Source organism: Emydura macquarii, unplaced genomic scaffold, assembly GCF_026122565.2.
Source record: "Emydura macquarii macquarii isolate MOO-44397 ecotype Brisbane River unplaced genomic scaffold, CSIRO-AGI_Emac_v2 contig_1644, whole genome shotgun sequence".
In the NCBI taxonomy this organism is placed as follows: Eukaryota; Metazoa; Chordata; order Testudines; family Chelidae; genus Emydura; species Emydura macquarii.
The window spans coordinates 18,679,924-18,705,745 of NW_027131781.1; the positions used below are offsets into that span (position 1 = coordinate 18,679,924).

At 40.3% G+C, this 25,822-nt stretch overlaps 1 protein-coding gene across 3 annotated transcripts in view; it reads left to right on the forward strand.

The window, feature by feature from the left end:
• The window catches only part of FBN1 (fibrillin 1), a 207,301-nt gene that overhangs the window by 132,424 nt on the left and 49,055 nt on the right, over positions 1–25,822 (forward strand). For 2 of the 3 annotated variants that reach the window (XM_067555802.1, XM_067555804.1), the window contains exons 26-35: positions 1,477–1,602; positions 1,698–1,826; positions 3,302–3,427; positions 3,557–3,682; positions 4,750–4,872; positions 10,069–10,194; positions 11,588–11,713; positions 21,767–21,889; positions 22,639–22,761; positions 24,778–24,903. In XM_067555802.1, the coding sequence (XP_067411903.1) occupies positions 1,477–1,602; positions 1,698–1,826; positions 3,302–3,427; positions 3,557–3,682; positions 4,750–4,872; positions 10,069–10,194; positions 11,588–11,713; positions 21,767–21,889; positions 22,639–22,761; positions 24,778–24,903 (1,254 nt within the window). Of the gene's footprint in view, positions 1–1,476; positions 1,603–1,697; positions 1,827–3,301; positions 3,428–3,556; positions 3,683–4,749; positions 4,873–10,068; positions 10,195–11,587; positions 11,714–11,803; positions 11,877–21,766; positions 21,890–22,638; positions 22,762–24,777; positions 24,904–25,822 lie in introns of those variants that run through there. The other variant, XM_067555805.1, reaches the window with a different exon arrangement.

Below are 25,822 nucleotides of genomic sequence, written 5' to 3' on the forward strand. Positions count from 1 at the left end.
GAGAATTTCCAGAGGGGTAGCCGTGTTAGTCTGTATACTGCAAAAACAACGAGAGTCCTGGAGCACCTTAAAGACTAACAAATTCCTGCGGGCATAAGCTTTCGTGGGCTGCAACCCATTTCATCAGATGCATGAAAAAAAACAAACAAACGAAAAAAACGGATGAGAATGACACTTGGTGGTGGTTGTTTCAGGATTAGTTTTATAAACAGTTACCAAGTCATTAATTATCCATAAAGAAGTGTAATGTGCTTTTGTTTATGGTAATTATATTTTCTCTAACTCATGGAAGTCTCCTTTTTCTCAGAAATTGGGATGGAGTGGTTCTTTTGGCAGTTCTCTTTGGCCACTGTGGGCATGATCCAGTGCTCACTGAAGCTAATAAGAGTCTTTCTGTTGACTTCAGTGATCCCTGGATCAGACTCCGTTAGACAAAGGAGGGGAAAAATAGCCATTAGTGACAAAATAAACTGGAGGTCAGCTTAATGTGTGTTAGTGCTTTACATTACTGTGTGGGTGAATCACAGTATAAATTCTTGTTGTGGTTTTCAGGCTATGATATAGTGGGGTATGATAAATGTGATTCACTGAACTCTGAAAATAGCTAGTCCTTTGTACTGCTCACATGGTGGCCCCTTATTGCATGTTTTCGGACATACGAGGGCCTAGTTCCTGGTCTCATATGCATGGAAAGTGGCTTACAGGAACTTAGAATGTCATCTGTTAAGATGATGTGAAGTCAAGACGGTATATCACCTGTTGTAGCGCCAAATCCTGCCTCCCAGAAGCCCCTTATTTTATGGTGCAGGATCATAGAAGGAAAGTAACTGGGAGGTGTATGGGGCATGAATAGTCTTGCACTGAATAAAGGCCTCCATTAGAACCTAGTTACATAGCAAATGCTGCTGATCATACTGTTACTTCTGTACTGGTTCACAGAGCTTTCCTTTCCCTAATAACTCAATGTGTGCAGTCACTTTCACTCTATCCCCTGCTGACAGCATCATCTGAGAAGGTCTTTGTGTTCACCTGTAAAAGCATAAAAAAGGAATGAACTACTTTAAATATACAGGATCAAATTTGCACTCAAATCATTCTCTAAATTTGCTACTGTATTTTGTAAATACATTTTTTTTCACATAAATACTTTTTGTTCACCATATGTCCAAATGAAATTTGTAAATGCTTTACCTCATTTTCCCCATCTGTGAAATAGGAATAATTATACATCCCTGGTTTTGGAAAGCGCTTTTGAGATCTATGGATGAAAAGAGCTATATAATTCCTCAAGTGTTGTCATTATTATTTGACTGTGTGCACACCAGTTTGCATGCACACAATTGTATTTGCAGCTTTTGACAAGTTAGTCCTTATTGCTGGATTTAGAACGTTACTAACCTGAATCTCTTGCAGTGAAGTTTTATTAAATTGGATGGTTACTAAAAATAACCAAACCTTTCTTTGTTTCATTTTTAGATATCAATGAATGTAAATTGATCCCAAGTCTTTGTACCCATGGAAAATGCAGAAACACCATTGGCAGTTTTAAGTGTAAATGTGACAGCGGGTTTGCACTTGATTCTGAAGAAAGAAATTGTACAGGTAAAAGTCTTAGCTGGTAGCTTTCAAAACATTGTATTGAAAACACAGATGTTGAATTATATTTTAACATGCATTTAAAATTATTTGTATTTCAGATATTGATGAATGCCGCATATCTCCTGATCTCTGTGGTCAAGGCATCTGTGTCAATACCCCAGGGGACTTCGAGTGTAAATGTTTTGAAGGCTATGAAAGTGGATTTATGATGATGAAAAACTGCATGGGTATGTTTTATGTTAAATCCCAAAGATGGGGTACAGAGGCCATGTGTTGGATTGGTTTTGCAAAGGCTTGTTTATCAGGCTTTGTTATGGAAACTGAAGCAGGACTGGCTTCCTGATCTGGTTTCCTTTTTACTGGATAGGCATATGAAAGGTTTTATTTTTGTTCCATTTCTATAGTGGGTGAATCCGGCTGGTTTTGGATTTGCAAACTCTGATTAATCAGATCCATCAGTTGGGTTTAGGTTCATTTAATCTGAACCACTGAAGTTCAGGGGTTGGGGTTGGGAGAGAAGATAAAAGATTCTGGGCTTAGTCTGTCTCCACTCAAAGGATTGTTATTCCAACATACTCGACATTCATTGGGTTTTGTGCTTGAAATTTTCAGTTAAAAATAATGAAAAGTAAATGTTGTTACTTAACTCATTTCAGGGCTGATCCTAAAGAGGGTGCTTAGTTTTCACCCCAAGAATGAATTTGCCGCCTCTCAAGGGTGCCAAAGCACAAACAAATAAATGGCAGGGATTCTCAGTTCATCCCCAAGATCCCCATCTTATAGACAGCAGCACAGCGTGTATAGCATGATTAGAGGCAGCTTTTTTTACTGTGTCATTGTTAGTCAGACTCTGTTCTGAGTTACTCTGGTATAAATCAAGAACAACTTTATGGAAACCAACAGAGTTAATTCAGATTGAGAAGTGTGTGATTGAGAGCAGAATGTGGCTCTTGGGAAGGGGTGAGAGGCAGGGAGGGGCTCAGTTAAAACACTGGAAAGCTCCAGTATAAATTTTAAAGGATGACTGATGCAGAGCCTCAAAACCATGTAGTGACCCAGTGATTTGAAGTGACATTCTTTTTTAGGAATGTGCACACTAGTAACCCGCCCATCCACCTGCCCACCCACTCTTAGGAGATGAGACAAGCCATTTTCTAATGAATAATTGTAGCTGGTGAATGGGGTTCTAGTAGGAATTAATGGATTGGCAAGCCAGGGATTTTACCCAGAATGAATCTTGTCTTGCCCCATCTCCTCACTGTTGAAAACCCTTCCAGCTCTTCTGAAGCCCCTTCTTGCTGTCTCAGTTAGAAGCTGATTCCTGTGTCCTCACCAGCAAAGGGAAGCTGGTTGACTTGGAGCACAAGTCTGTGTGGGGAGGGAGCTCAGAGCAGAGGCAACAGAGAAATGAGGGAATTGTCCCACTGGGTAGGGAGGAACTGATTTATTGACTCACTGAGGGTGTGGCATAAGCTACGTGGGAAAATGGTGTGTCTCTGGAGGTGTGGAAAGGGAGAAGGATAAGCAACTGGAAGAGGTCAGGAGACTATTTGCAGGAGAGGGAGCTGCATATATGCACCCTCAGAATGCCAAGGATCAAACACTCGTTCTCAGTGTTGCTGTTTAGCTCCAGCACTTTGTTCTGTGTTGCATGCAGGGCCTTTTAGCTCCTGCAGTGATGTGTGTCCCTTTCCTTTTACAGACATTGATGAGTGTCAGCGAAATCCTCTCTTGTGCCGAGGTGGCATTTGCATAAACACAGAAGGAAGCTTTCAGTGTGACTGTCCTCCAGGTCATCAAATGGCTGCAAATATCTCCGCATGTATAGGTACGATGGTGCCTGTAAAATGTGCACCATATATAGGTCATTTCTACAATGCATCCATTTATGACATTTACTCAAGCATTGTTGCAGTTCAGACACTTAAAAATGTGTTCTCTTTTTCTCTTGAAATAGACATTAATGAGTGTGACCTAAGCCACAACCTGTGCAGAAATGGACATTGTGTCAACCTGATTGGAAGGTATCAGTGTGCCTGCGACTCTGGATACAAGTCCACACCTGACAAATTATTTTGTATTGGTAAGAATTTGATCCTCAAAGCAGCTGTAATTATTAATGATCATAGCACACAAATTAATACTTGCCGCTTCACAAACAGCAGTTGATGTAAATAATAGTTTCTACATAATAAAATATAACTATATCTGATTCAATAATTTAGTGCATAGTGTCAAAGCAGTGTGAAGAATCTGAACATTCACATCCCTTTATTTGAGATCAAGGAAATTACATCACTGCTTTCAAATCCGACCCTTATGCCCCCATTTTCTTTGATATTTGTTTTAGTTTTAGTTACTCATAGTATTTACACAGCATATTCACTTATTGGATAATTTTGTTCAATAAAAATTAATCAGTAGAAGATATAAAAAACAATAATTTTGAAAGTGGTGTAAAATGTAATAATTAAAGACACTTAAATACATTGTGATATCCCTCAGATCTGTATTTTATTTCAGATTGGCATTTCTGAGGTTACAGTACATTGGGCCAGTAAAATTGGTGGATCAGTTGATGCTTACATTTATCCTTTGTTGTATGACTTTCCACTATCTGTTCCCTTTAAAAGCCAAAAGTTCAGAAAAGGTTTCTAAGCTTGTACCAGATCCTGTGTACAAAAAATGTGAATGCCCTTTTTGTATATTGAAAAATTCTGATGTACATGCACAATCAGTGGTTCTGATCCTGCCTGAATAAGGCGTGTACAGTCAGGGACTTTGGCCCAATCTTGTAAACCCTTACACAAGCATTTCTGTTGACTGTAGCTGAGTCAGGAATTACTGCGATGGGGATTATATAGGCACCTAGAGAGACAGAAGTGCAGGGTCATTTGTACATGCATTAAATTAATTGGACATCTCATTTCCCTGATGTGCCTATGTATATGTCCACATGTACCTCCAAGTACCTGCAACTCCCAATGCGGGGTGTGTAAAAAGTGAACAAAAATGGTGTGCACCAATGTAGAGACTGGATTGAAGTGGATTGAAGCCCTTTTGTAAATTGGCTCAGAATGTATCCCTGAAATATGCTGAACAAAAAAGGTTATTCGTGTGTGTGTTTCACTTTCATTTCTTTCCTTCTAGATATTGATGAATGCGGCATAATGAATGGAGCTTGTGACACCTTCTGTACAAACTCAGAGGGCAGTTATGAATGTAGCTGTAAATCAGGCTTTGCACTAATGCCAGACCACAGATCTTGCACAGGTAAAGTAGCTTTGTGAGCATTTGTACTGAAAGGTCTTTACTTTATATTGAAAAATGAGATTCAGTTTTAAGAGTACAGATTGAAATAATTTACACTGAGCTATCTTTATTAATTCTTATAGTTCTCCATGCACACTGCCTAAAACTCTGAACTGAACATGATATGATTAATATATTTTATTTGGACAAATATTACATAAAGTAAAAATAAATAACATAGTTAGATGTTATGCATGGCGGAATTCAGTTCTCTCCTTGGGTGAAAGAGTGCAATACCAAAGTCACAACCTCACAACTTCCAGCTCGATAGGTATTCTCCTCAGAGCTTTCTTTCAACAGAAAAGATACATATTTCTAGCTGTCCATTCTGCAACTGGCTGTAGCTCTATTATTTCAAAGCCTGTTGTTAGGACAGGAAAGATCAGCATCCATGGTGAGTCTGGGAACAAAGACTATTTTTTCTTCTGCAGGACCACACAGAGGTTTTTGGGGTCTCGGGGAAAATCTGAAACTGAGGGCCTCCCCACTCCCTCCCCCAGGGTGCAAACACACTGAGGTGAGACCCCAGAGGGGGAGGGGTGTCAGAGAACAAGCCTGAATACATTCATCCCACAGTAGCGGCTCCTGTCCTAGAGACAGACCTAGGCCTGGATCCCTGCTTCAGTTGTTACAACCTAGCACATATGGTTGCACTGCCACTTAGGTTTGGCCCAGAAGGAGGGACGGCTGGGCCAGGAGAGGTGCTGTGACCCTGTGCACCAGGTTGCAATGCCACTCGGTTTGGGGGCCCTTTCAAACAGTGGGCCTGGGGCAGACTGTTGCTTCCCTTCCCTCTGGGCAGTCCTGATCTTGTGTAGAAGGTGCATTTTTCTCCCTCAGCGCAAAGTACTACTTTATGTATTGGACTTTGACTGGATGGGCTTTGGATCAGATGCTATGAAAAGTCTCCCACTGGTTTCAACAGGCTTTGGATCAGACCCTTGGGGCCACAGTCATAAGTAATAAGGTTTTCAACATGAGGTGAACAATTATGAGCCTGTTATAGTCACCCCAGATATGTACGTACAGTAATGGTTAGTTTGGCGAGAAACTAGAGTCCCTTACTCCTTTTCTGTGACTCTGTAATGAGGATGTCCCCTTTTAGCCAAATATGACTATTCTGTTACTTCAAAACTGAATCTGTTTCAGACAGTCTAAAACCTCGTTAGTATCAAGCTTTCTAGGCAACTTTTTTTGCATTCTCAGTAGGGATCTTTAGTAAATTCTGTGAGCAACTTAACCACACAATGACATCATAGGGAGTCAAGTCTCAGTCTTATGCACAAGCTGGAATTGTGCCCAGAGGGTTCCACATAGATTAGGGAGAAGAGTATCCTTCCATCCCTCCTCCAGCTTTATGCTACGCAACCACCGTACCACCGCTTCTGATCAGGGAAGTGAGTTGCCAGCTGGAACTGTGTAATTGCAGACCATCAGCCATCCTCCCATCCTGGCTCTGTTCCACCCAAAATCTCCTTCACAGTAAAAAGCAACATCAGAAATCTGATGTAGTTAGTGCCTTGGAATACCTTTATAGCCTGACAAATGGAGGGCTTTCTGTGTTGAATTAATAGAGAGGTTTCACATTTAAAATTTGCAAATATTTATAGACCTCAAACCAGATTCTCATTTACACTAAGACCACTGAACACAACGTTAGCAGCATAAAGTGGGTTGAAATGTAATTTTCTGTCTTGTAAAGGTCCCCTTACTCTGTCAGAGTGGTATAAAATGGCCTTAACTTAAATTAGATTCTGGGCCTTCACCATGAAAGGCAGAAATCAACTAGAAAAGTGCAAACTTAACTGACCCTGAGATCAAGTACTTATAACCCTAAAATATTTAGATTTGAAATAGTTTTCCCATGTAAGCAGAAATAGGTCATGTTTCTAGTGAAGGCAGCTTTGCATGCAGAACTTGACAATATTCACATTTTTGGGTACATTTTCAATACAAAAATAGAACTATGTAATCAAAAGTGTGCAGAAAGTGAAATCTGAATCCTAGTGCCAACAAGACCTTATGTGTGTGAAGGAGTGGGTAAGGTGGGTCTAAGTCACCTTTTACTTCCCTGATCTTGGCTCATCTGGGGACCAAGTCGGCCTCCTGCATAATTTAGAGCAGCCTTGAAGGACTGCAAAGCTTCACTGTCTGGGAATTGTCAAAGAGCATTTGCTTCTTGCTCTGCCCCCGGCCCACCCAGGAACATCCTGTACACTGCAGTAGAAGGATGAGCACTGTGCATTAGTAAGAAGACCTTAATGCCTGCTAAACTGAAACCACTGTTCTTGCAAACAGAGACTCAAAGAAAACCCCAGACTAGGATTTGAAAACCCATAGGGCTATAAATCTAACAACTGTTCATGTTCCACCATCCAAAAGGAAATGATTGATGGACCTTTACTGGAGGGAGAAGGATGGGTTCTTAGCATTTCCAATCAAAAGTTGACTGTACCATAGATGTGTCCACAGGCAGGTCCAGTCAAATCCGACCTGGATGAAGGGCCTAAAAAATTCTGAACTTGATTATGAGTCTTTGCCAGTGCCATGAAAGCTAGGACTTTGTTCATAAGCCAGCTATTCACAGCTGCCCACCATCATACTATCTTGTGACAGAGTCTGGGCTGCAAAAGGCAACATTTCCACCTTTGGAACTTAAAATTTCAAAGACTCTAGTCTTGCAGTTTCTCAGTATTTGGTTAGTGAAGTGAAAGACATAACAGATAGATGAATATGGAGTTACAAAGTTAGTGCCTGATACTACAAGCCCTTACTTCCGTGAACAGGTATACTGAACTGGAGCCGAGTGAATGATGGCATGAGTAAAGATCTGTGGAGTCATGCACACAATCACTCCAGGGTTTTCTTTAGTTCTTTCTCTTGCAGTCTCCCTGTCATTCTGGGGAATGTTAGGACATGCACAGGCAGTATATTCCAGGATGATTGATGCGTTGGTAAGCACCAGGCAGAAGACTAAGTGACTTCAACCACAAGTGGTGTGCAGTAATCCTTGGGAGATGTATTGCTTGTGGTTTCTTATTAGTAAAGTACAATAGAAATTATAATAAGGCGTAATTCTGTGAAGTGCTGATCATCCTCCACTCCCACTGAAGTCAATGGGTGTTGTGGGCACTCAGTACCTTTTTAGGCCCTGATCTAGTAAAGCACTTAAGCGCATGCTTAACTTTTAAGCACACAGGTAGTCTTATTAGCTTAAATGAGCATGTTTTTAAGTGCCTTGCTGGGTTGGAGCCTTAGACCCTAAAGTAGATTAAAACACACAACAAAACAAAATCTAGGTCACTGCAGCTAGTGGAATTTATTAATACAGAAATTACGTAACTGACAAAAGGCCCCATTTTTATCCATGCACTTTTAAAGCCACTAACTAACATTTCAAGTATGTGGATGTAGTATATGCAGCTCCTTTGAAGAACTTGGCACTCTCTCTTTGAACCACTGTTGAATTTGATTTTAGAAGTAATTTCCATCAACAGGATGAATGGGGTCCCCATAAGGAGCAATACTGTCAATATTTGTCATCCTTTTTAAAGGATTGACATTAAGTGCCAGATTTTCAGCACCAGCCTTTTCTTACAGGTCTAATTTGGCATCCATAATTTATTGCAACTGCAATAAATTGTGAGCACAATTATTAGTAAGTAGATGCCTCAACAGCTGTTCTCTCCTACAAATCAGGTAGCCAGATAGATTGCTAATAATATATATTTGTGTCTGTAATGCATTGTGGGCAAAAAACAGCAGCCACAATCTGAGGAGTCTCGTTCTACCCCAGATTTTAATGGGCCTTCTTCATAGTGCTTACAGAATATACAGGTGCTGTCTTCTGCACATGCAAAATACGTAATTGCACATGCAAAAGTTAAATTGTCAAAAATATATATGTACAATTAAGAATATCCGCTGAAAATTTGGCCCCAAGAATCTTATTTAACAAATTGAGAAAAGGTGCGCTTGATGACATTCAAAGCCATTGTGAAAATGTGTGGCTTTACTGTATGACACTGTATGATTCAATAAACAACTTCATATACATTTAGTGGCATTGTGGCCTGAGTATAAGGAACAGTGATTTTCAGTTTTCACTACTTATTGTTCACAACTGTCTTTTAACTGTAACATCACACATGGCTGGAAGTCTTTGCAGAATATATTTTTCCATAACTGAATGCTATGAGTTCCATTCATTGTAATAGTAGGTCAGGTTGGTGAGGTTATGCATTAATAATCAGTTCAATTAGGAGAAACAATAAATCCTTTGTCAGCCAATTTTCCACCCTAACTGTGAATGTAATACATTGGCAATTTAGCAAATAAAGTTCTTTATGTTTATAAAATAAGTTCTTTATGGTTCCTATCCCCATTTCCAGCACTTATTTTGCATATAAATTCACATTCCACTTCCAAAAGTACACATCCAAGCTAATGCGTATGCCAGCATTACTTGATTATTAGGATGAACAGTAACCAGTCAGCTTTTTTCCATGTAAGAATTAATTGACCATACAAAATCTTTAGGTGCAACCATTTCTGTTTGCTGCTGTTAGAAATATAGAAAAAGAATAACAAACATAAGATTCTAGGGCAAACAGTTAAAGTGAGTTGGTGTTCTGCAGCTGCATAATTACCAAAATCCACAACAGACCAGCCTGATAGTGAGTTACACCCTTTCCCTCTCAGGGGATTCTCAATTCATGTCCTTGTTTTGCTGATTTTTCCATGCAGTCACCGAGCAGAGTCTTGGATCTTGACTGTGCTGATATATGTTGTTTGTGACAGAAATATTTTGACAGTTTTTAAAAGAAATTCTACCCTACTGACTTTTTAGAAGTCCAGACCCTAGCATGGTTGCAGTAAGCAGTGAAGACTCAGTTCCTCAGATCATCCCCCAGTGATGGCTGACATGCTGATCAGGGCCATATTTTAAATGCTGGAGAGTATAAGAATATAGGCTGAATGGCCAGCAGGGTAAAAAAAAAAAAAAAAAAAAAATCCAAGTGACTTACAATATTTTAGTGAAATAAATAGATACATTTTAATTATTCTAATATTGGGCTTGATCCTGCTTGTGTTCAGGAATTTTAACTCCATTGAACACATATCTGAAAGATGTATTAATATAAACTTTCCCTATAGATATCGATGAGTGTGAAGACAACCCTAACATCTGTGATGGAGGCCAGTGCACCAACATACCAGGAGAATACAGGTGTCTTTGTTATGATGGATTCATGGCATCTGAGGATATGAAGACTTGTATAGGCAAGTAAAAACACCTCTGTTTCTTAATCTTTCTAACAAGCCATCTTCCTTAATTAAATGATCAAAGATGATCATAAAACTAGATTTATTTAAAATATGCAAGCAAATAAGAATAATCCTAGAAGGAATAATGTGTCCAGGCAATTAGGTGTCTTGACATTACATATCAAGATGGATTGGGTTAGTCTGGAGAAGAGAAGACTGAGGGGAGACATGATGAAAGTTTTCAAGTACATAAAAGATTGTTACAAGGAGGAGGAAGAAAAATTGTTCTTGTTAACCTCTGAGGAAGGACAAGAGGCAATGGGCTTAAATTGCAGCAAGGGCGATGTAGGTTGAACATTAGGCAAAACTTTCTAACTGTCTGGTTAGTTAAGCACTAGAATAAATTGCCTAGGGAGGTTGTGGAATCTCTGTCACTGGAGATTTTTTAAGAGTAGGCTGGATAGACACCTGACAAGGGATGGTCTAGATAAGGCTTGGTCCTGCCTTGAGTGCAGGGGACTGGACTAGAAGACCTCTTCCAGTCCTATGATTCTATAATAAATACATTTGTTGGATACCTGCATTTGGTGAAAAAATAATTTAAATGAACGTTTCGGTTCCAGCACTGTGCCAAATTGACTGCTGCCTCAAAACCAGCAAACACTTAAAAACTTAAAAAGCAGTGCTGCTGTATTTTGACTAGCTATTGCCACATGGACAATCCCACACTATTTTTGTCAATAGCAGGAATCATCTGCATATGTTTTGAGCTCTTGGCTGATTTAGGGAGCATACATGGTGAGATAAACTGACCATGTCTTCTATCTTTGGGTCCCATTTCAGAGTGCCTCTGTGCAGCTCAGATTAAAGGAGGGGGGGGGGCCTGTCAGATGGCAGATTTAGGGGTGAGCCAGAATCAGAATTCTGGCCATAATTTGCCCCGAGAACAGAACTGTGTGTGTTCAGCACATGTTGGTAGAGCAAAATATTGAAGTCAAGCTTTGCTGCATGGCTAGAAGAGTAGAATTTTCCCTTTAAATTTTAAAATTGAAACACACTTCTTGCCCTTGTGAAATATCATCTGTGCAGAAAAAAACAAAACATATTGGGAACAAATAATAGACCAAATTTATCCGTAGCATAACCCTATTAAATCTAGCCATTTGCAATTATTAATGAAAGTTGGAATTAAAGAGAAGAGAAGCTGGGAAATACATACTAGTGCATTAACTTGGCAGTATTAAATCTGATTTGGAAATGTATAGTATTTTACATTATTGAAGAATATTTAATTTTATTTTTTTCTCTGCACCTGTAGACACATTTTTGTACCAATACTAATATCTCCAAGATATTTGATTAGTTACCATCTAAGAAATTTGTAAAATCTTGAAATTATGTTTTCTAGATGTTAACGAGTGTGACCTGAATCCAAACATCTGTTTAAGTGGAAGCTGTGAGAATACAAAAGGCTCATTTATCTGTCATTGTGATATAGGATATTCAGGCAAAAAAGGAACCACTGGTTGTACAGGTAAATTTTAAAGTTAATAATTATTGTATTCTGATTCTTCATTTTCCTTTTTTAGCTTTTAAAACCTGTCTTGAATCCATTTGATTTCAGTTATCTCTGTGAAATGTTACACTGTACAGAGTCACTGAGTTGGTATTGTGTTTGTATGGCATAATATTGGGCCTGATCTTTCTTCACTGAAGTGAATGACAAATATCCCACTGAGAGCAAAGTTGGGCCTATTATCATATGGTTGCTGGTATGACCGAAAAGAACATGTCATTCAACGTGACATGACAAGACCCCATAAAGACCTCCACGTTGGATTTGGATTAGATAACTGTATACTATATGTGCAAATAACAGGCATCCAAATGTTGTTTTGGCAAACTCTAGTGGTTTGAAATCTATCCTAAAATATATTTTCAGTTTTTGCAAAGTGGCTGCAGAACAGATACCTGACTAGCTGAATTATAAACATATTTCGGCAAAACCAGAATGTACATTATTTCATACCGGCAGCCAGCCAACCGTGCTGAGGTTGAAACTTACAGGCTCAGAGGACGATAGCATTAATAATACAACATGCTAGTGTCTTGAGCCAGGGTGTTGAGAGTCGTGAGCTTTGCCCAAAATATGAACACAAACATATGTTTAATTTAATTTTGAATACAGATTTAGAGTAAACGCAGTTCTGGCAACCCTTATGAGACAAATATATAGGCTGAGAAGTCTGTCCTTATAGAAGTATCTTATTAATGTTGTACAATAGGTGTCAAAAATAGATGATGCTGATTTTTTACAGCTTCTCTAGAACAATGAGGGAGCTGGAGTTCTACTTCATATATTGGACCACGCCTGAAGTTGTGCATTAGTAACAGCTGCCTTTTACTGACATGTGAACTGATCGAAATCCAAGAAGTCCTTGATTTTACCCTGTAGGCCAACATTTCAACATTCTTTGTTTCCACTCTAAATTACACAAAAAGATACAGGGCTTTTAGTTCTGAGAAACCCTTGTGATGCTCAGCCACACCCACCGCAGCTATCACTCTCAGGATAATGAAAAGTGATGACACAAATATTGGTTTGTGACATCTGCAGGGCTACAATGGTGGGTTAAACCAGCCAGGAAATACTAAGTAACTGGCAAGAGGTGGAAAGGCAAATAAAGGTCCTGCAGGGAAAGAATCTGGGGTATTATTTGGGGGAAAAGTTTCTGGAAATGCCTGCCATCTTGGTGATATCTGGTGTAGACCAACTGGGGAAAAAAATCTCATTTGAAAACTCATCCAAGACATGGTTGGTTTACAAATATATAGAGTAAGGCAGAGAAATCTCTTCCTTCCAATCCCATCCTCTGATTTAAACACTGATATTTAGATAGAAAGTCCCTGCTATTTCTGGTACTTCTGTTTTCTAAAGTGTTGCATCAGTCTTTCCCTCTCTTTATCCTTCCCAGAGTAGCCATTCAACACTCTCCTTTACTTACTTATCCTGCTTAGTCACATACCTACACTTTGAGATGAAGATTCCAGCATGAGCAGATCCTTCCCTGCTGTGTTAGTTCTGATCCCGTTAGAATGCTAAACCATGGCAGCATGAGTGGAAGGAGAGGCTAGACGCTCTGAGTAGATACTTGTCCAAGCTTGATCTGACCTAGTGCAGACTTGTCTCCCTGAGCTGGAATGTATATCTCCAGCTCGCAGTATTGGGCATAGCTACTCTCTCAGACACGGAGTCACTTCGCTAGTCACAGCCAGTGCTGGAGGAGGGTGAGGGAGGTTGACATTCTGAAGAGAAGCCAGCTGAATGGAGAGGGAAGCTGAAAGTTCTTTGCATCTTAAGAGCAGCTTCTTTCTGGGAGAAGGAGGGTGGCAGTAAGGGAGGGGTCTGGAAGCTTGTAGAACAGCTGCTTTGGTTCTGTGGTTATTGGGGAGGGGACATGTAGCAAAGCAGGGGGAAACACTTCTTGCAGTCCTCAACAAGGGGTGCTGCTGTGCAGCCATCTAGTTAGCTCAGCAGCTCGCTTGGCAGAGGGCTGGAGTCTGCACCAATGTGCAGTTTGCATACAAGAGGCGACAAGCTAGCCTTCCATGGAAATGACCTTCTGTACAAATGCTTGGTCTGCTGGTGGCTCAGTTCAGGCAAGAGCATTACTGAAGGAATCAGGCTAATGGAACAAAATTAAATGCAAGAAAATCTCATAGTGTTAGAACAACACCACTAAAAGGTTGGCACCATTCTTGCTGTGCTCTCCCAACAGCATTCCTCATCCTTTCACAGCTGGCTCTCTGGGATCACTGCTGTATCCGCCTCATACTACTGCAGAAAATACAGTGAGGGCTAGCTAATGAAGACAGAAGGGATGTGAACACAGGGGCTGGCCAGTGTGCGAGGATGGTGGACAGGAGGTGAGGGGTGAGCCAGAAAGGAACACTATCCTGAACTGAAGGCTTAGAAAAGGGATTATTGTACAGTCTCCACTGCAGTCAAAATATGCACATTCCTGTGCATTAAAATAGAAACCCTCTTTGTCAATAGGCTATTGGATTCTCCCATCGTTCTGTGCACAAATCTAGTGTCCCATCCAGAATGCCCGTGCCTGAGCAGACGAGCGCTGTGGAAACAGCATGTAGTCCTAGTATCATAGAAGGGATTCTGCACATGTGCTGAACAACACTATGGTCATAGCGCTGATTTCTTTTCCTCTTATAGACGAGTCAAAGTCATCCACTTCTTTTAAAGAACAAGCATTCCTGTGAAAAAAAAATTACAAAAATGTGCATGGAGCTTCGAAGGGGAGGTTCTCTGCTTCATGAGAACAACTAAATAATGTCCTCTGGGTTCCATTACAGTTTTGTCTAAATATTTCACCTCCCTTGTCATTACTGATTGTTTCCATTTTAACAAATAAACATGTTGTTTTCCCCAATCATTTAGCAGTATTCAGAATCCACCCACTGACTTACATTCCCATCCCACACAGATGTTAGGTTTTTTTCCCTTCAGTTCTCAGTAAGAATGAGGACAGAGTTTAGGAAAACATTTTGTTTTAAGCAAAGATGTACATAGCCTATGAAGCCAGTCTAGGGAGAGTACTGCAAATGTTTCATTTTTATTTACCTATGAAACAGGCTTTCCCATAACTGAATTAGGTGAACTGATTTAATTTTTCACAAAGAGGGAATGGGGTGTAGTTGCTAGAGAAAAGGATTGTGGGTCAGATATAGCAGTGTGGAAAGTCCCTCCCCTAATTCCGGGTTGCCCAGCTGTCTGCAAAATTTCCCATCACTGTGTGTGTGCACATTACATGTTTGGGAAACATAAATTCTTTGTGTTCATGCACAGGTAAAATCTTGTATTGGCACAAACTCACTTTTTTTTCATTGTGGCTCATTGCCAATGCCTGCGTGTTGCCTGTGAGCTTGTAGTATCCCACTATGGTTGAATTATAGCCCTAGATTTACTGGATTCGACCTATATATGCTGTACACAGAGGAACAAATTCTGCCCTGACTTACGCCCTGTGTATCCTGTCCTGTTGCCACTGCATGCATGCAACTTCTATTGATGTCAGTGGGAGCTGTGCGTCGACAGTGGGGACTGGATAAGGCCCTGTTCTTGCAACAGGTTTGCTTGGGGTATACATTAGAGCTGAATTTGTCTCAGACAGTCACAGCATTGAAGATGATTGTTTATAAAAGTCAGGTAGCAAAAGCAGCAGCCTTCTCCACAGCAGGTTCAGAGAATTGAGAAAAGTTCAGTAATAGAATGTGGGCACAAACCTGTAGTCCTGACTCAGCCAGGACTCCCCTTGAGGTCAGTGCGTGTATCAGCTAACTAAGGAGTGTGTGCAGCATTAAGACCCTTCGGTGTAATAAAGACAGGTCCGGCATTAGACTTGCTGGAGCCCAGGGCAGAGCAACTTAGCTTCACGGGCAGTTGCCCTACTTGCCTGATGCCAGCCTAGAATTGCAAAATGAAGAAGAGCAAAAAGTCCATTCCCCCACCCATCCTTGTGAAGATGATTATGTATAAAGGAGCAGTCAGTGTGACTGTTAATTACTGCATACCTGAAAATAAAAACATTGCAAAAGAGAATGACACCTGGTATGGTAAAAGCAAAGACCCAGCCCTGCAGCAGTCACTCAAGTCATTGACTTGGAGTAGCCCTACCATTGCAGCTTGTAAAATGTGCTGCGTTCTTAAGCCTGCCTCCCTCTCTTCCTTACCCCTCCGCTGGCCTCTATCCATTAAGAAGATAGTATGCCTCAGTCTGATGGCACAGGAGAACTCTGATATCAGTGACACACATACATTTCCCCTTAGGAATTTGGGAGCTGGCAATATCAAGTCCAATACTAATGATGGTAATACTCAGACACTTCCCATCAAATGGGGGAAGTACAGAAGGCAGATGGTGTATGTCAAAAAATGACTTGCCCCATGTAAAATTGAGAGATGCTTACAGTGCAGTATGTTGAATAAAAAGCAAGGTAGTTCCTGAAGGTAGATAATGATTTCCTAGGCCACTCACTGCTTGACAGAGTCAGGAAGTCATGAGGCGAAGTATGACTAGGAAAAATTAAGGGTCTTCCTCCTAGGTTTTTTGGTTGCATCAGAACTCGTTTGAAATTTGTCCTCTACTTCTCTACATTTTCTGCAATTGCCTTCTGCTGACCCACCTGCTGATATGGGATTTTCTCCACCAGGCAGGGAAACCATGAGGACATATGCCATGCAACTTCTATGTGACCTTCTCCATGGGATCTAGGCACAAAATCAAAATATAAATGGAACATCAGTTTGATAAAGTTGACAGATTTGCAGAAAGAGCCAAAAAATAAATAATCAGAAAACACTTTTACAGAAGTTTGCAGACATAGAAATAATTCCAGCTAAACAGCTGGTTCACAGGTTGTTATCGGATTAACTTCACCTCTGTAGATGGCATGCTCCAGGCCCTCTAGGCTACTTAAGCCCTACTAAAGCCCTTAATGTGAAGTTTAACTGGTTCATAGGTCCTTTCATGGGTTCTGTGTCCGGAGGTGAATGTGTAAGTTTTCATGATCTTTCAGTTCATCAGCTTCAGGGTGATACTGCAGTCAAAATTTAACACAACCATTTATTCATAAAGCCTGGCCTCCATCCCCCCCAGCCACTACAAACGCTGGTAGCATGATTCCTCCCACTCCATTCAGGGGCAGAGGAATGCACAGGATTCCCAAAGCATGACCAAGGATTTGATGATATACCCCAAATAGGTCTCTTCCATCTCTGCTTTCTGCCCCGGATTTTAAGAACATGCAGAAATACACATGCATAATTGGTATGTGTAGTTATTGTGGAGGCACATTTGCTGGTTATTTGTTCATGCACTTGCCACTTTTATGAGCATAAGTGAAGTAATTGCACATGCCACTTGTGCATACATACTATTGCTCATGCACAATTAGAAACATTTGTGCCTCTGTGATTAATGGGAGACACCTTATTCATTACTTAATGCATGAGAAAAATAAATATTAAGAGAAATAAAATAGCCAACAATTAATGAAGACTGACATTTTGCCCCCACAGGGCCTGGAATTGCTATGATGTCAGAACTGCCTATTATTTACCATGATTATAGTCATCTGCTGTAGTCAGACAGCTCTCTTAGTGTTGATGGGAGTAATGTCATTACAAAAATGAGAACACGTGTGCTGCGTTATCGGAGCACAATGGTACCAGCTGAGGATGCAGTGTGAGCCTTAGATTGAAATTTCTTTGTTTTTGTTGGCTTCCCACAGCTTTATATTTAAATGGGAACTTTCACACTGGAGGAGACTTAGGCAAAAAGAGAGTGTTTATACAGATCAGTGACTCAACCCTGCACTCTGTATTCTAGTAAGAATCCCACTGAACTCAATGGGAATTTTGTCAGAGCAGAGTGTGTGCTGTCAAATTCCGACTTTGCCAGCATTTTCCTGTTTTCTCTTGGGGCCTGTTTTTGATACTCTTATTCCAACTGAGTGGTGCCTTACTCCTTGAGTAGTCCCATGCAAATAGATGGAACTATTGGAAGAGTGAGGCACTGAGTACTTTGAGTACAGGTGGCAGAATCTGGCCTTTCTTAGGAGAGATCTGATTCAATAAAAGCTTTCCCCTTCCGAGCTCACTTTCTCCTTTGTATGTCTGAATTCAATACTTACAGCATCCTAAGGCCAAATTAAGCCCCAGTATAAGTGGGCACAACTCCCAGTGATTTCGCTGCCCCCTTTACACAGAACTGCTGTTAACCTGTAGGTTTTTTTGCCATGGAAATAATTGTGGTGAAATACATTTAGGCGTATGATTCTGCTGTGGGATGAAAAGAAAGGAGAAGATGGTAGAGCAAAATCTGGGTTAAAGACAAATAGCTTTGAAAATAAGTAAAAACTGGGGTGAGTTTGAGGATGGTATTTTGTACATTTAAACCAGCTTTCATCTGAGGATCTGAAAGCACTTTACATGCATCAGTCACTTAACTGAATAACTCGGTGATGTTGGTGTTAGGAAATGTTCTGAAGTCCTTATTCTGCCTTTATTCAGGCAAAACTCATTCAAGTCAATTGAATTATTTTCTAAATAAAAGCTGAGGAAGGCCGTCAGTATTTGGCTCAAAGCAAATAGAAAGGTATTTCTGTGGATATCTGCGAAAGTCTCTATTTCACCTTGATATGCATTTCATCCTGGTTTCATTCAGTAAAGGATGTCACTTTCAAGTGCACAAAAAAAAAAAAAAAAAAAAAGGCAGCTGCCGAAGAATGCATTGAGCATACCTGGTGTATCACTAGACCCAGCTGGAGTGAATGTCCATTAACTCCTTGGCATTGCAAAAGATGATGAGAAAATCAAGCTTCTAACATCTAGCTTTATAAAAGCAGAACCTGATAGGCCTGAAGCTGTACATGATTATACTTCTCTCTTACATGTATAGATCCTGCTCTCATTGGGTCGAAGGGAGCTGGGTTGTGTCTGTGATCAGTTGATCTAGGTCTGTTTACTATTTTTGAAGTTGCCTTACAAAATTGAATCTATATATAACATAACTGTAGCATAACAATTGCATGCAAGTTTCCATTTGGTGTTTACTGGTGGTTTAAAAAATTCTTGGCAGAAAAATTTGGCATGATGTTGGTTTTTTATGTTGTTTTGTTGTGCTCCAAAGGTTATAAAGAAGCATGTGATCACTTGAATATTTCAGAGTATCAAGTAATCAAATACAGAACACCGTTAATATTACCAATGGTTTATCAACTTTTTAAAACAATCATGTAGAGATGAAAGATATAGACTGCTTGCCTGTTTTTTCTTTTTCTTTTCACTTTATACTGCAACTGACCTCTGGATCTTCTTTCTAGCCTTTCCCTTCACTCTAAGCCAAAATTTAGCTTTTCTTGAGATCTTTAACAAACACTGGTATTGTGCCTAGGGTAATATTATCATCTTACAAGTTTCTGCACGTGATTAAGGAAAATATGTTCTATGGTTATATGTTACTGGCCTTTTTAAAATGTTTTTAAAAAGTCCTCATTTGCATGATTTCTGAATGAATAAGCAATGGATCAGGCTGCCAGATTCAGATCTGGATCTAGACCCCAACAACCAGATATTGGACCCACCCAGATATTGGGGAAGTTCATCTCAGGTTTTTGCTTCAGACTCATCCCTCATCCCTTGGTAGAAAGGCAACAGAAAAAAGCTTGCGCCCTCCATTGCTCTGCATAGATGAGCAAAAATAAAACACAGCTGGGTCAATGATGTCACTGGAACTGGGATTTAAATTGCAGAATGAAGGAAACTGGCCTGCATGTCATCTTTCTCTCTTCCCAGAACCACTTACGGCACCTCTGGAAGAGGGAGGATCTGGGGAGCGAGTTCTCTAGGTCGGTGTCTTCCCCTAAGAACCTATAACATCTAGAATTAATTCTTACTTAATTTGAACGTGCTCCTTGCAGCCTTAAGTTACAAACTTTGGCTGCCAGTTCCTCTGAAAGGGAGGTACTGTGCACTGAAATGGAAACCAGAGCAGAAGGGCAGTAGAGCCATCAAGCCAGACGTGCTTCTGGGACTGGGGGTGAAGGCAGGCAAGGATAAAATGTGAGGGAAGAGGCATTCTGTACAGATATGTATTTTTCCTATTTATGTGTTTGTTTCCAGTAGTGCCCAGGTGCTAGGCATTGTGCAAACATAAAGAAGGGCACAGATCTAACAGTCTTAAAAGGCAAACAGACAGGCAAACAAAGGATAGAGGAATGGAATACAAGAAACAAAGCAAAGTGGTCAAGATGCTATTTAGAGATATCTTGATGATACAGTGATAAGATAATACTTTTAAAAAATTAGAAATATAAAACTCTCTCCAGTTGCTCCTCTCCCTAGCTTGTATTAATTGGCCAATTTCTGGTAGGCATGATGGTAGATGCATTGAGATCCTTGGGTTTGGGGAGGAGAATCCTCCTAGTCCAGACCCCTCAAGAGGAGAATGGGTTGGGTTTTCTGTATGTTGAATCATGCAGAGTTATTTGCTTTTGTTTTTCTTTTCCATCAGCTGTTCTGCAGAATGGGATGATTTGGCCTATGTTACCACAAAAGGCAGCTAAAAGGGCTGGGAACAACTGATAGAAACTCTAAGAAGCTTGATTTGAATTCTAGACAGTTTACATCCTGTATGGAAGCAGAACAAAACACAGCTAGAGTCCTCGGTTACAGTAAATGTTGTAAAAGCCATGGCTCATGTGTGTAAGAGAATTCCTGCAGCATTTGTTTTAGTTACCAGAAATCATTTCTGAAAACATTGTCTTTGAGTTTATATATTCTCCATGTGCTTACATTAAGCACTAATTTTGTTTTGTGATGAGGGAAGAGCGGCATTAGATTTGTTTTTCTGTCTATACATTTTACACTGCCCACGAATCAAAATAAGGGGAAAACAACAAGTGCCTAAATGGAATGTGCTGGCAAGCCTAATGTTGAGGATTAGTATAGCTGGCCATATGTTGTCTTCAAAGATGCTGTCCTTTCCTCCCCTTTGTTTAGGTTTGTTGAGTTTGTAATAAATAGTACTCTCAGAGAGTTCAGTTCTGTGCTTTACTCCCACTGGCCTTCACTGTAGGACCAAACATAGTGGGCCAAATCCTTACTCTCTGCTTTCATCCGCTTTGTGTCACTCTGGCAGTGCAAACGTCAGCTACACTGAGTGGTGGGGGATACCCCTGGCATCGGGAATCTGCTAGTGGAGCAGAGCTGGCATACCACACCAACCCACTCCTGCTGTAGGGAATGTGGCCAGATTGCTGCACTCTGGTGATCCCTTGGGGTAGACTGGCCTGTTGGGGCCTGTGACCATTCAGTGCAATTTAGAGCACCCCTGAGACCTCCAGCAACCCCTAGGGCTTGGGTGGCAACAGTGTAATGCAAACTTTGCCTCCCTTTTATTCAGCTCCCAAGTACAGCTCAAGACACATGCTGGTAAAATGTTGTTGTCTCCCTAATGTAGGGTGCAAATCCTGGTCTTTGTACCATGTCGGAGTTAAACAGGTTTTTGCCTAATGGCTTTCCGTGGCTGTTTGGGGGAGATAGAATCCCAGGCCACGGAGCATCTGCTGCAACTTCATCACTAGATCTTGATAGCTGCTGTTCACCTTCTTCCTGCAGCCTATGAATCCCCCTACCAGCACTCTTCCAGCTGCAAACCAATGAAAAGAACAAATATTTCAATCCTAAGGCATTGATTCACTCCTTGCACTGAAGATATTACTGGGGCTTTAGGGTATATTACACAATAGGGCTCCTAGGTGTTACCTACTGCAAAAGTGTTGCTTTAAATGACAGTCCAAAAAAACGCAAAAACAAAACAAAAAAAAGGAAGCCCAGTACCTGTTTGAAATAAGCTAACTTTTCTCTGCAATGAGTCTGTTTCTTTAATGCATAATTTTTAAATGCTACTAGCAGTTAGAAGCAATTTAAAAGAGGAACATAGTCCTGTTGGATGTAAGAAAAGTTTAATGTATGAGCTCTTTCAGCTCCCCCTCTGTGTTTTTACAGATATCAATGAGTGTGAAATCGGAGCCCATAACTGTGACAGACATGCCATATGCACAAACACGGCAGGGAGTTTCAAATGTGAGTGCAGCTCAGGTTGGATTGGAGATGGCATCAAATGCACAGGTGAGTTTCATATATTATGTCTGATTTAGCATTGTCAGTCATCAACAGACCTGTTTAGACAGCTGTGGAAAGCAACATTGTATCCACAAACTTTAAAAATAAATTATCAGGCATTTTAAAGATGTCAGTTTATCTTACAGTACAGAGGAAGTATTCACTGTCTTGTGGGAGACTTGTCAGCATCAACGATGTCTCTTGCTCAGCTTGCATGACTGTGGAAATGAAGCGAGTTATGGAGATAGTCTGTGCATTGGAGGGATATCCGGACTCCTCTGTAGTCGGTGGAAGTTTTTCCATTGACTTCAATGGAGCCAGGATTTCACCCTTTTCACTCTTTAAGGGAGGGGGCTTGGTGATTCCTCAACGATACAGATTTATCCTAGCAAACTTATTAGCTGAGTTGCAAATATGCTGGAAATCCTGCTTTTCCTGCCAGAGAAGAATATCTGAGTGGGGAAGGGAAGTGCCTGTCATGAAGAGAAAAGAAAGAGAAATCTCCCTTCAAACTGAGAAAGAACAGTTGGACTGCCCTAAACTACTGAATGTACCAACCCAGAAGATCCAGTGATAAATACCATGTGTGTTATTAAAGTCAGTTAAAACATGTCAAGTAAAATATCATAAATGTGTGTTTTGTTACTGTGAAAGATTATTTAAAGTAGAGCTTTCCTGTGCCATGAACTGTGGAGTTTAAAGGTTGCATTGATGACAGGTTTGGTTTTACTAATGCAATTTTTCTTTTATTCAAGATCTGGATGAATGCTCCAATGGAACACACAAGTGCAGCCCACATGCCGATTGCAAGAACACGATGGGCTCTTTCCGTTGCCTTTGCAAAGAAGGCTACACTGGGGATGGCTTCAGTTGTACAGGTGAGCTTTCTTTTGGAGTGATGCAAGTATCAACATATAATACCCAGGTATCTTAGTGACTGATTCTAGGGAAAATTTACCCACCGCTACCAGGTAGACTAATTTAAATATGTAATGTTGGGTCAGTATGTGCAATCTCAATATGCAAACCTGATCTTGCAGTTGTTTTATGCTCTCAATTCCCATTGAATTGGACTTTTAAGAGTAGATCAATTACAGGTTCAGGATTGGGCAGTATGAGACCTAAAACCAAAATATTTTCTTTGACACTTTCCAGCCTCATGTTAAGGTATATCATGCTATGTCATGTTGCGATGTCTCCCATTTCGGGTAACGTGACATCATCTGGCATGAAAAAGTTGACCAGTATAACTTGACAGCATTTTTTCCCTTGTGAGAATGGAAGGTTTTCATGACTGTTGCTTATAAAGAAATGTGGGTGGCAAACTTATTAAAACAGCGCATGGCGGTATAATTGGACCAGTTAGTAAACCAGATTATTGGCCACCCACGTAACATTTGAGTAATGGGGCACATCTGTTAGAATTCCTTTGTAAAGTTGCCTAAAATGTGTTTTGGGTTTTGTTTTGTTTTTTCTTTTAAGAAGTGAGCATGTGTTCACTGTCCTACTGCATGATCAGCCTAGTGCCCTCAGGATGTGGTGCTCACACAAAGATGGGCAAACGTAGCTACTTTTAAATAATGTTGTTTGTAAGTTGTCACCCGAGACATTCCCCACTCAGACTTAAGTCTCCTTTTGAAGAACAGATTAGCACACGTCATGTCAGTTACTAGGAACTTTGCTATTGCACAAGGGACTTTGCCATTGCTATTAATTTGATGTAGAAAGGTGATACTACATGGATAGGCTGCAGTGTAAAACCCTACAATACACAGAGATACAGAGAGTGGGCCAGATCCTCAGCTGGAGTAAATAAGCAGTGCTCTGTTATCTGTGCCGGTTTACACCAGCTGAGACTCTAGCCCTGCATGCTGGAAGTTAATTACATTTGAATTATTCTGTTTCATGAATGAACACTGGGACTCTATTTAATGCTCTTATGCAGTTCATTCTTGAATCTGATTCAGCTTTTCAAATGGGCTTTGTAAGCTCCATTTTTTATTTTCTGTATGTTATTCCTTAATTTTGAGGTGTATATGAACTGTATCTTTGGGGTTTTTTAAATGAGTATCAATTAAGTTTCTGGATTTTGATAGAATTCATCTTGAAATGCTTGTAATGCTTATTGCTCATGAATTTGAGAGCTGGCTAGAACTGACTAGAGCAGACTAGTACTATGTAGTGTTTCCAGCATAGCTCTGCCAATGTGTGCACATCTACCTTGATTTGCGGTACCTTTGCTTTTCTAGTCCTGGATTTCTACGAGCTGAGACTGCCAGCCATGCTGCGTTGCAGCAGATGTGATGTTTTTGTGATATGTAAAATGTCAACTAATGAATAGGAGCCAAACTTACTCTTATGAGAAGCAGTGTGGTCCAGTGGCTAGGGCACTGTTCCCTAGCTCTGCCACTGACACCTCAGGTGACTTTCATCGTTCTCTGCCCCTGTTTCCCCTTCCTCTCTTTCCATCTTTGTCTTTTTAGAGTGGAAACTTTTTGCACCACAGACTCTCTTACCATTTATTTGTACATTGTACAGCACCTAGCACAGTAGAGGTCTGATCTCAGTTGGGGCCCCTAGGCTCTAATCTTACATAGCAATCACCAATCTTCCTCCACTTATTAGTTTTAACCACTTTTTAAAAAATCTAGACCTATTGCTGCTTTTTTTCGGTTTATTAGAAATTTCAAATTTCATGTATTTTCAAAGTGAAATAAATGCCCCACGCCTTTTAGTATGACAAGATCTGCACATAACCCAACTCCAATTTCTTCTGCAAATGTTCTCAGTTAATGTAACAATTAAGACTTTTGGAGAGAGAAGTGTCTTAGCAGAACTGAACATCAGTGAGAAAAAGTATTTACTGTACAATGAAATTACTCTTCTTTTTACAGACATTGATGAATGCTCAGAAAACCTGAATCTCTGTGAAAATGGGCAGTGTCTCAATGCCCCTGGAGAATATCGCTGTGAATGTGATATGGGATTTGTGCCAAGTCCAGATGGGAAAGCATGTGAAGGTAATTCACTGTAAGCTTTAAACAACACTCAGCAAAATCTGCCTGAATAATATTTTATATTTGAAAAATGTTACCATTAATTGCAGTTGTGTTTACTGTTGAAAACTTCATTCACTTCAAAAATATTTTAGGATAAAGTTTTGTTACTTTTTTTAGTTCATGCATCTGGACACTGATTTTGGTTTCAGAGCTCTAAACGTATATCTACTAGCTATGGAGAATAAGAACAGTTCTTTGAGGTATCTTTTACCACCACAAAGCTAGTTATTCACTGGTCTGACTGGTGATCCAAAGGCTTTTCAGCCATTACTTCATCTTGATCACTTTTTTTCTCCTGTCTCCCTTTCTGCTCAAGTCTCTTCAGCAGAGATTGTCATAATATTGTCTTTAACCTATAGGGAGAGCAGGGTGTGGGAAGCAAGGGACTGATCCCATGTCCACTGAAGTCAGTGGAAAGACCCTCAGTCACTTCAATCGGCTTTAGCTCGGTCCCAGATCTGCTGCAGTTTGGTAGCTGAAATAGTCAGCCCACTTTGAGCAGCTTCTGTGAAGTGCAAAAGCATATATGTCAGCCCTGTGGAAGGGCACAGTTTATTAAGTCAGTAAAGACACAAATGTGAGCAAACAGTAGGGAAAAAAATCCTATGAATGTTTGATCAGATTAAAAAGTGAGTTGCCAATTAATTGTTAGTATCCCTTTTGTATGAACATGCAAGTGCTTGAGCTTTGCTAGTGCAAATACTTTCTGAAAAGCAAATGTTTGCTGCAAGCATGTTTCAAATTGTATATTTGCTTGTAACATTTGAAATCCCCATTCGTGTTGCATTGATTAGTTATTTAAGTCATTCATTCAAGGAATATGACACGACATGACAAATAACCTGTACGGCATAAATGTAAAAGTTTAAATCTTGAGCTT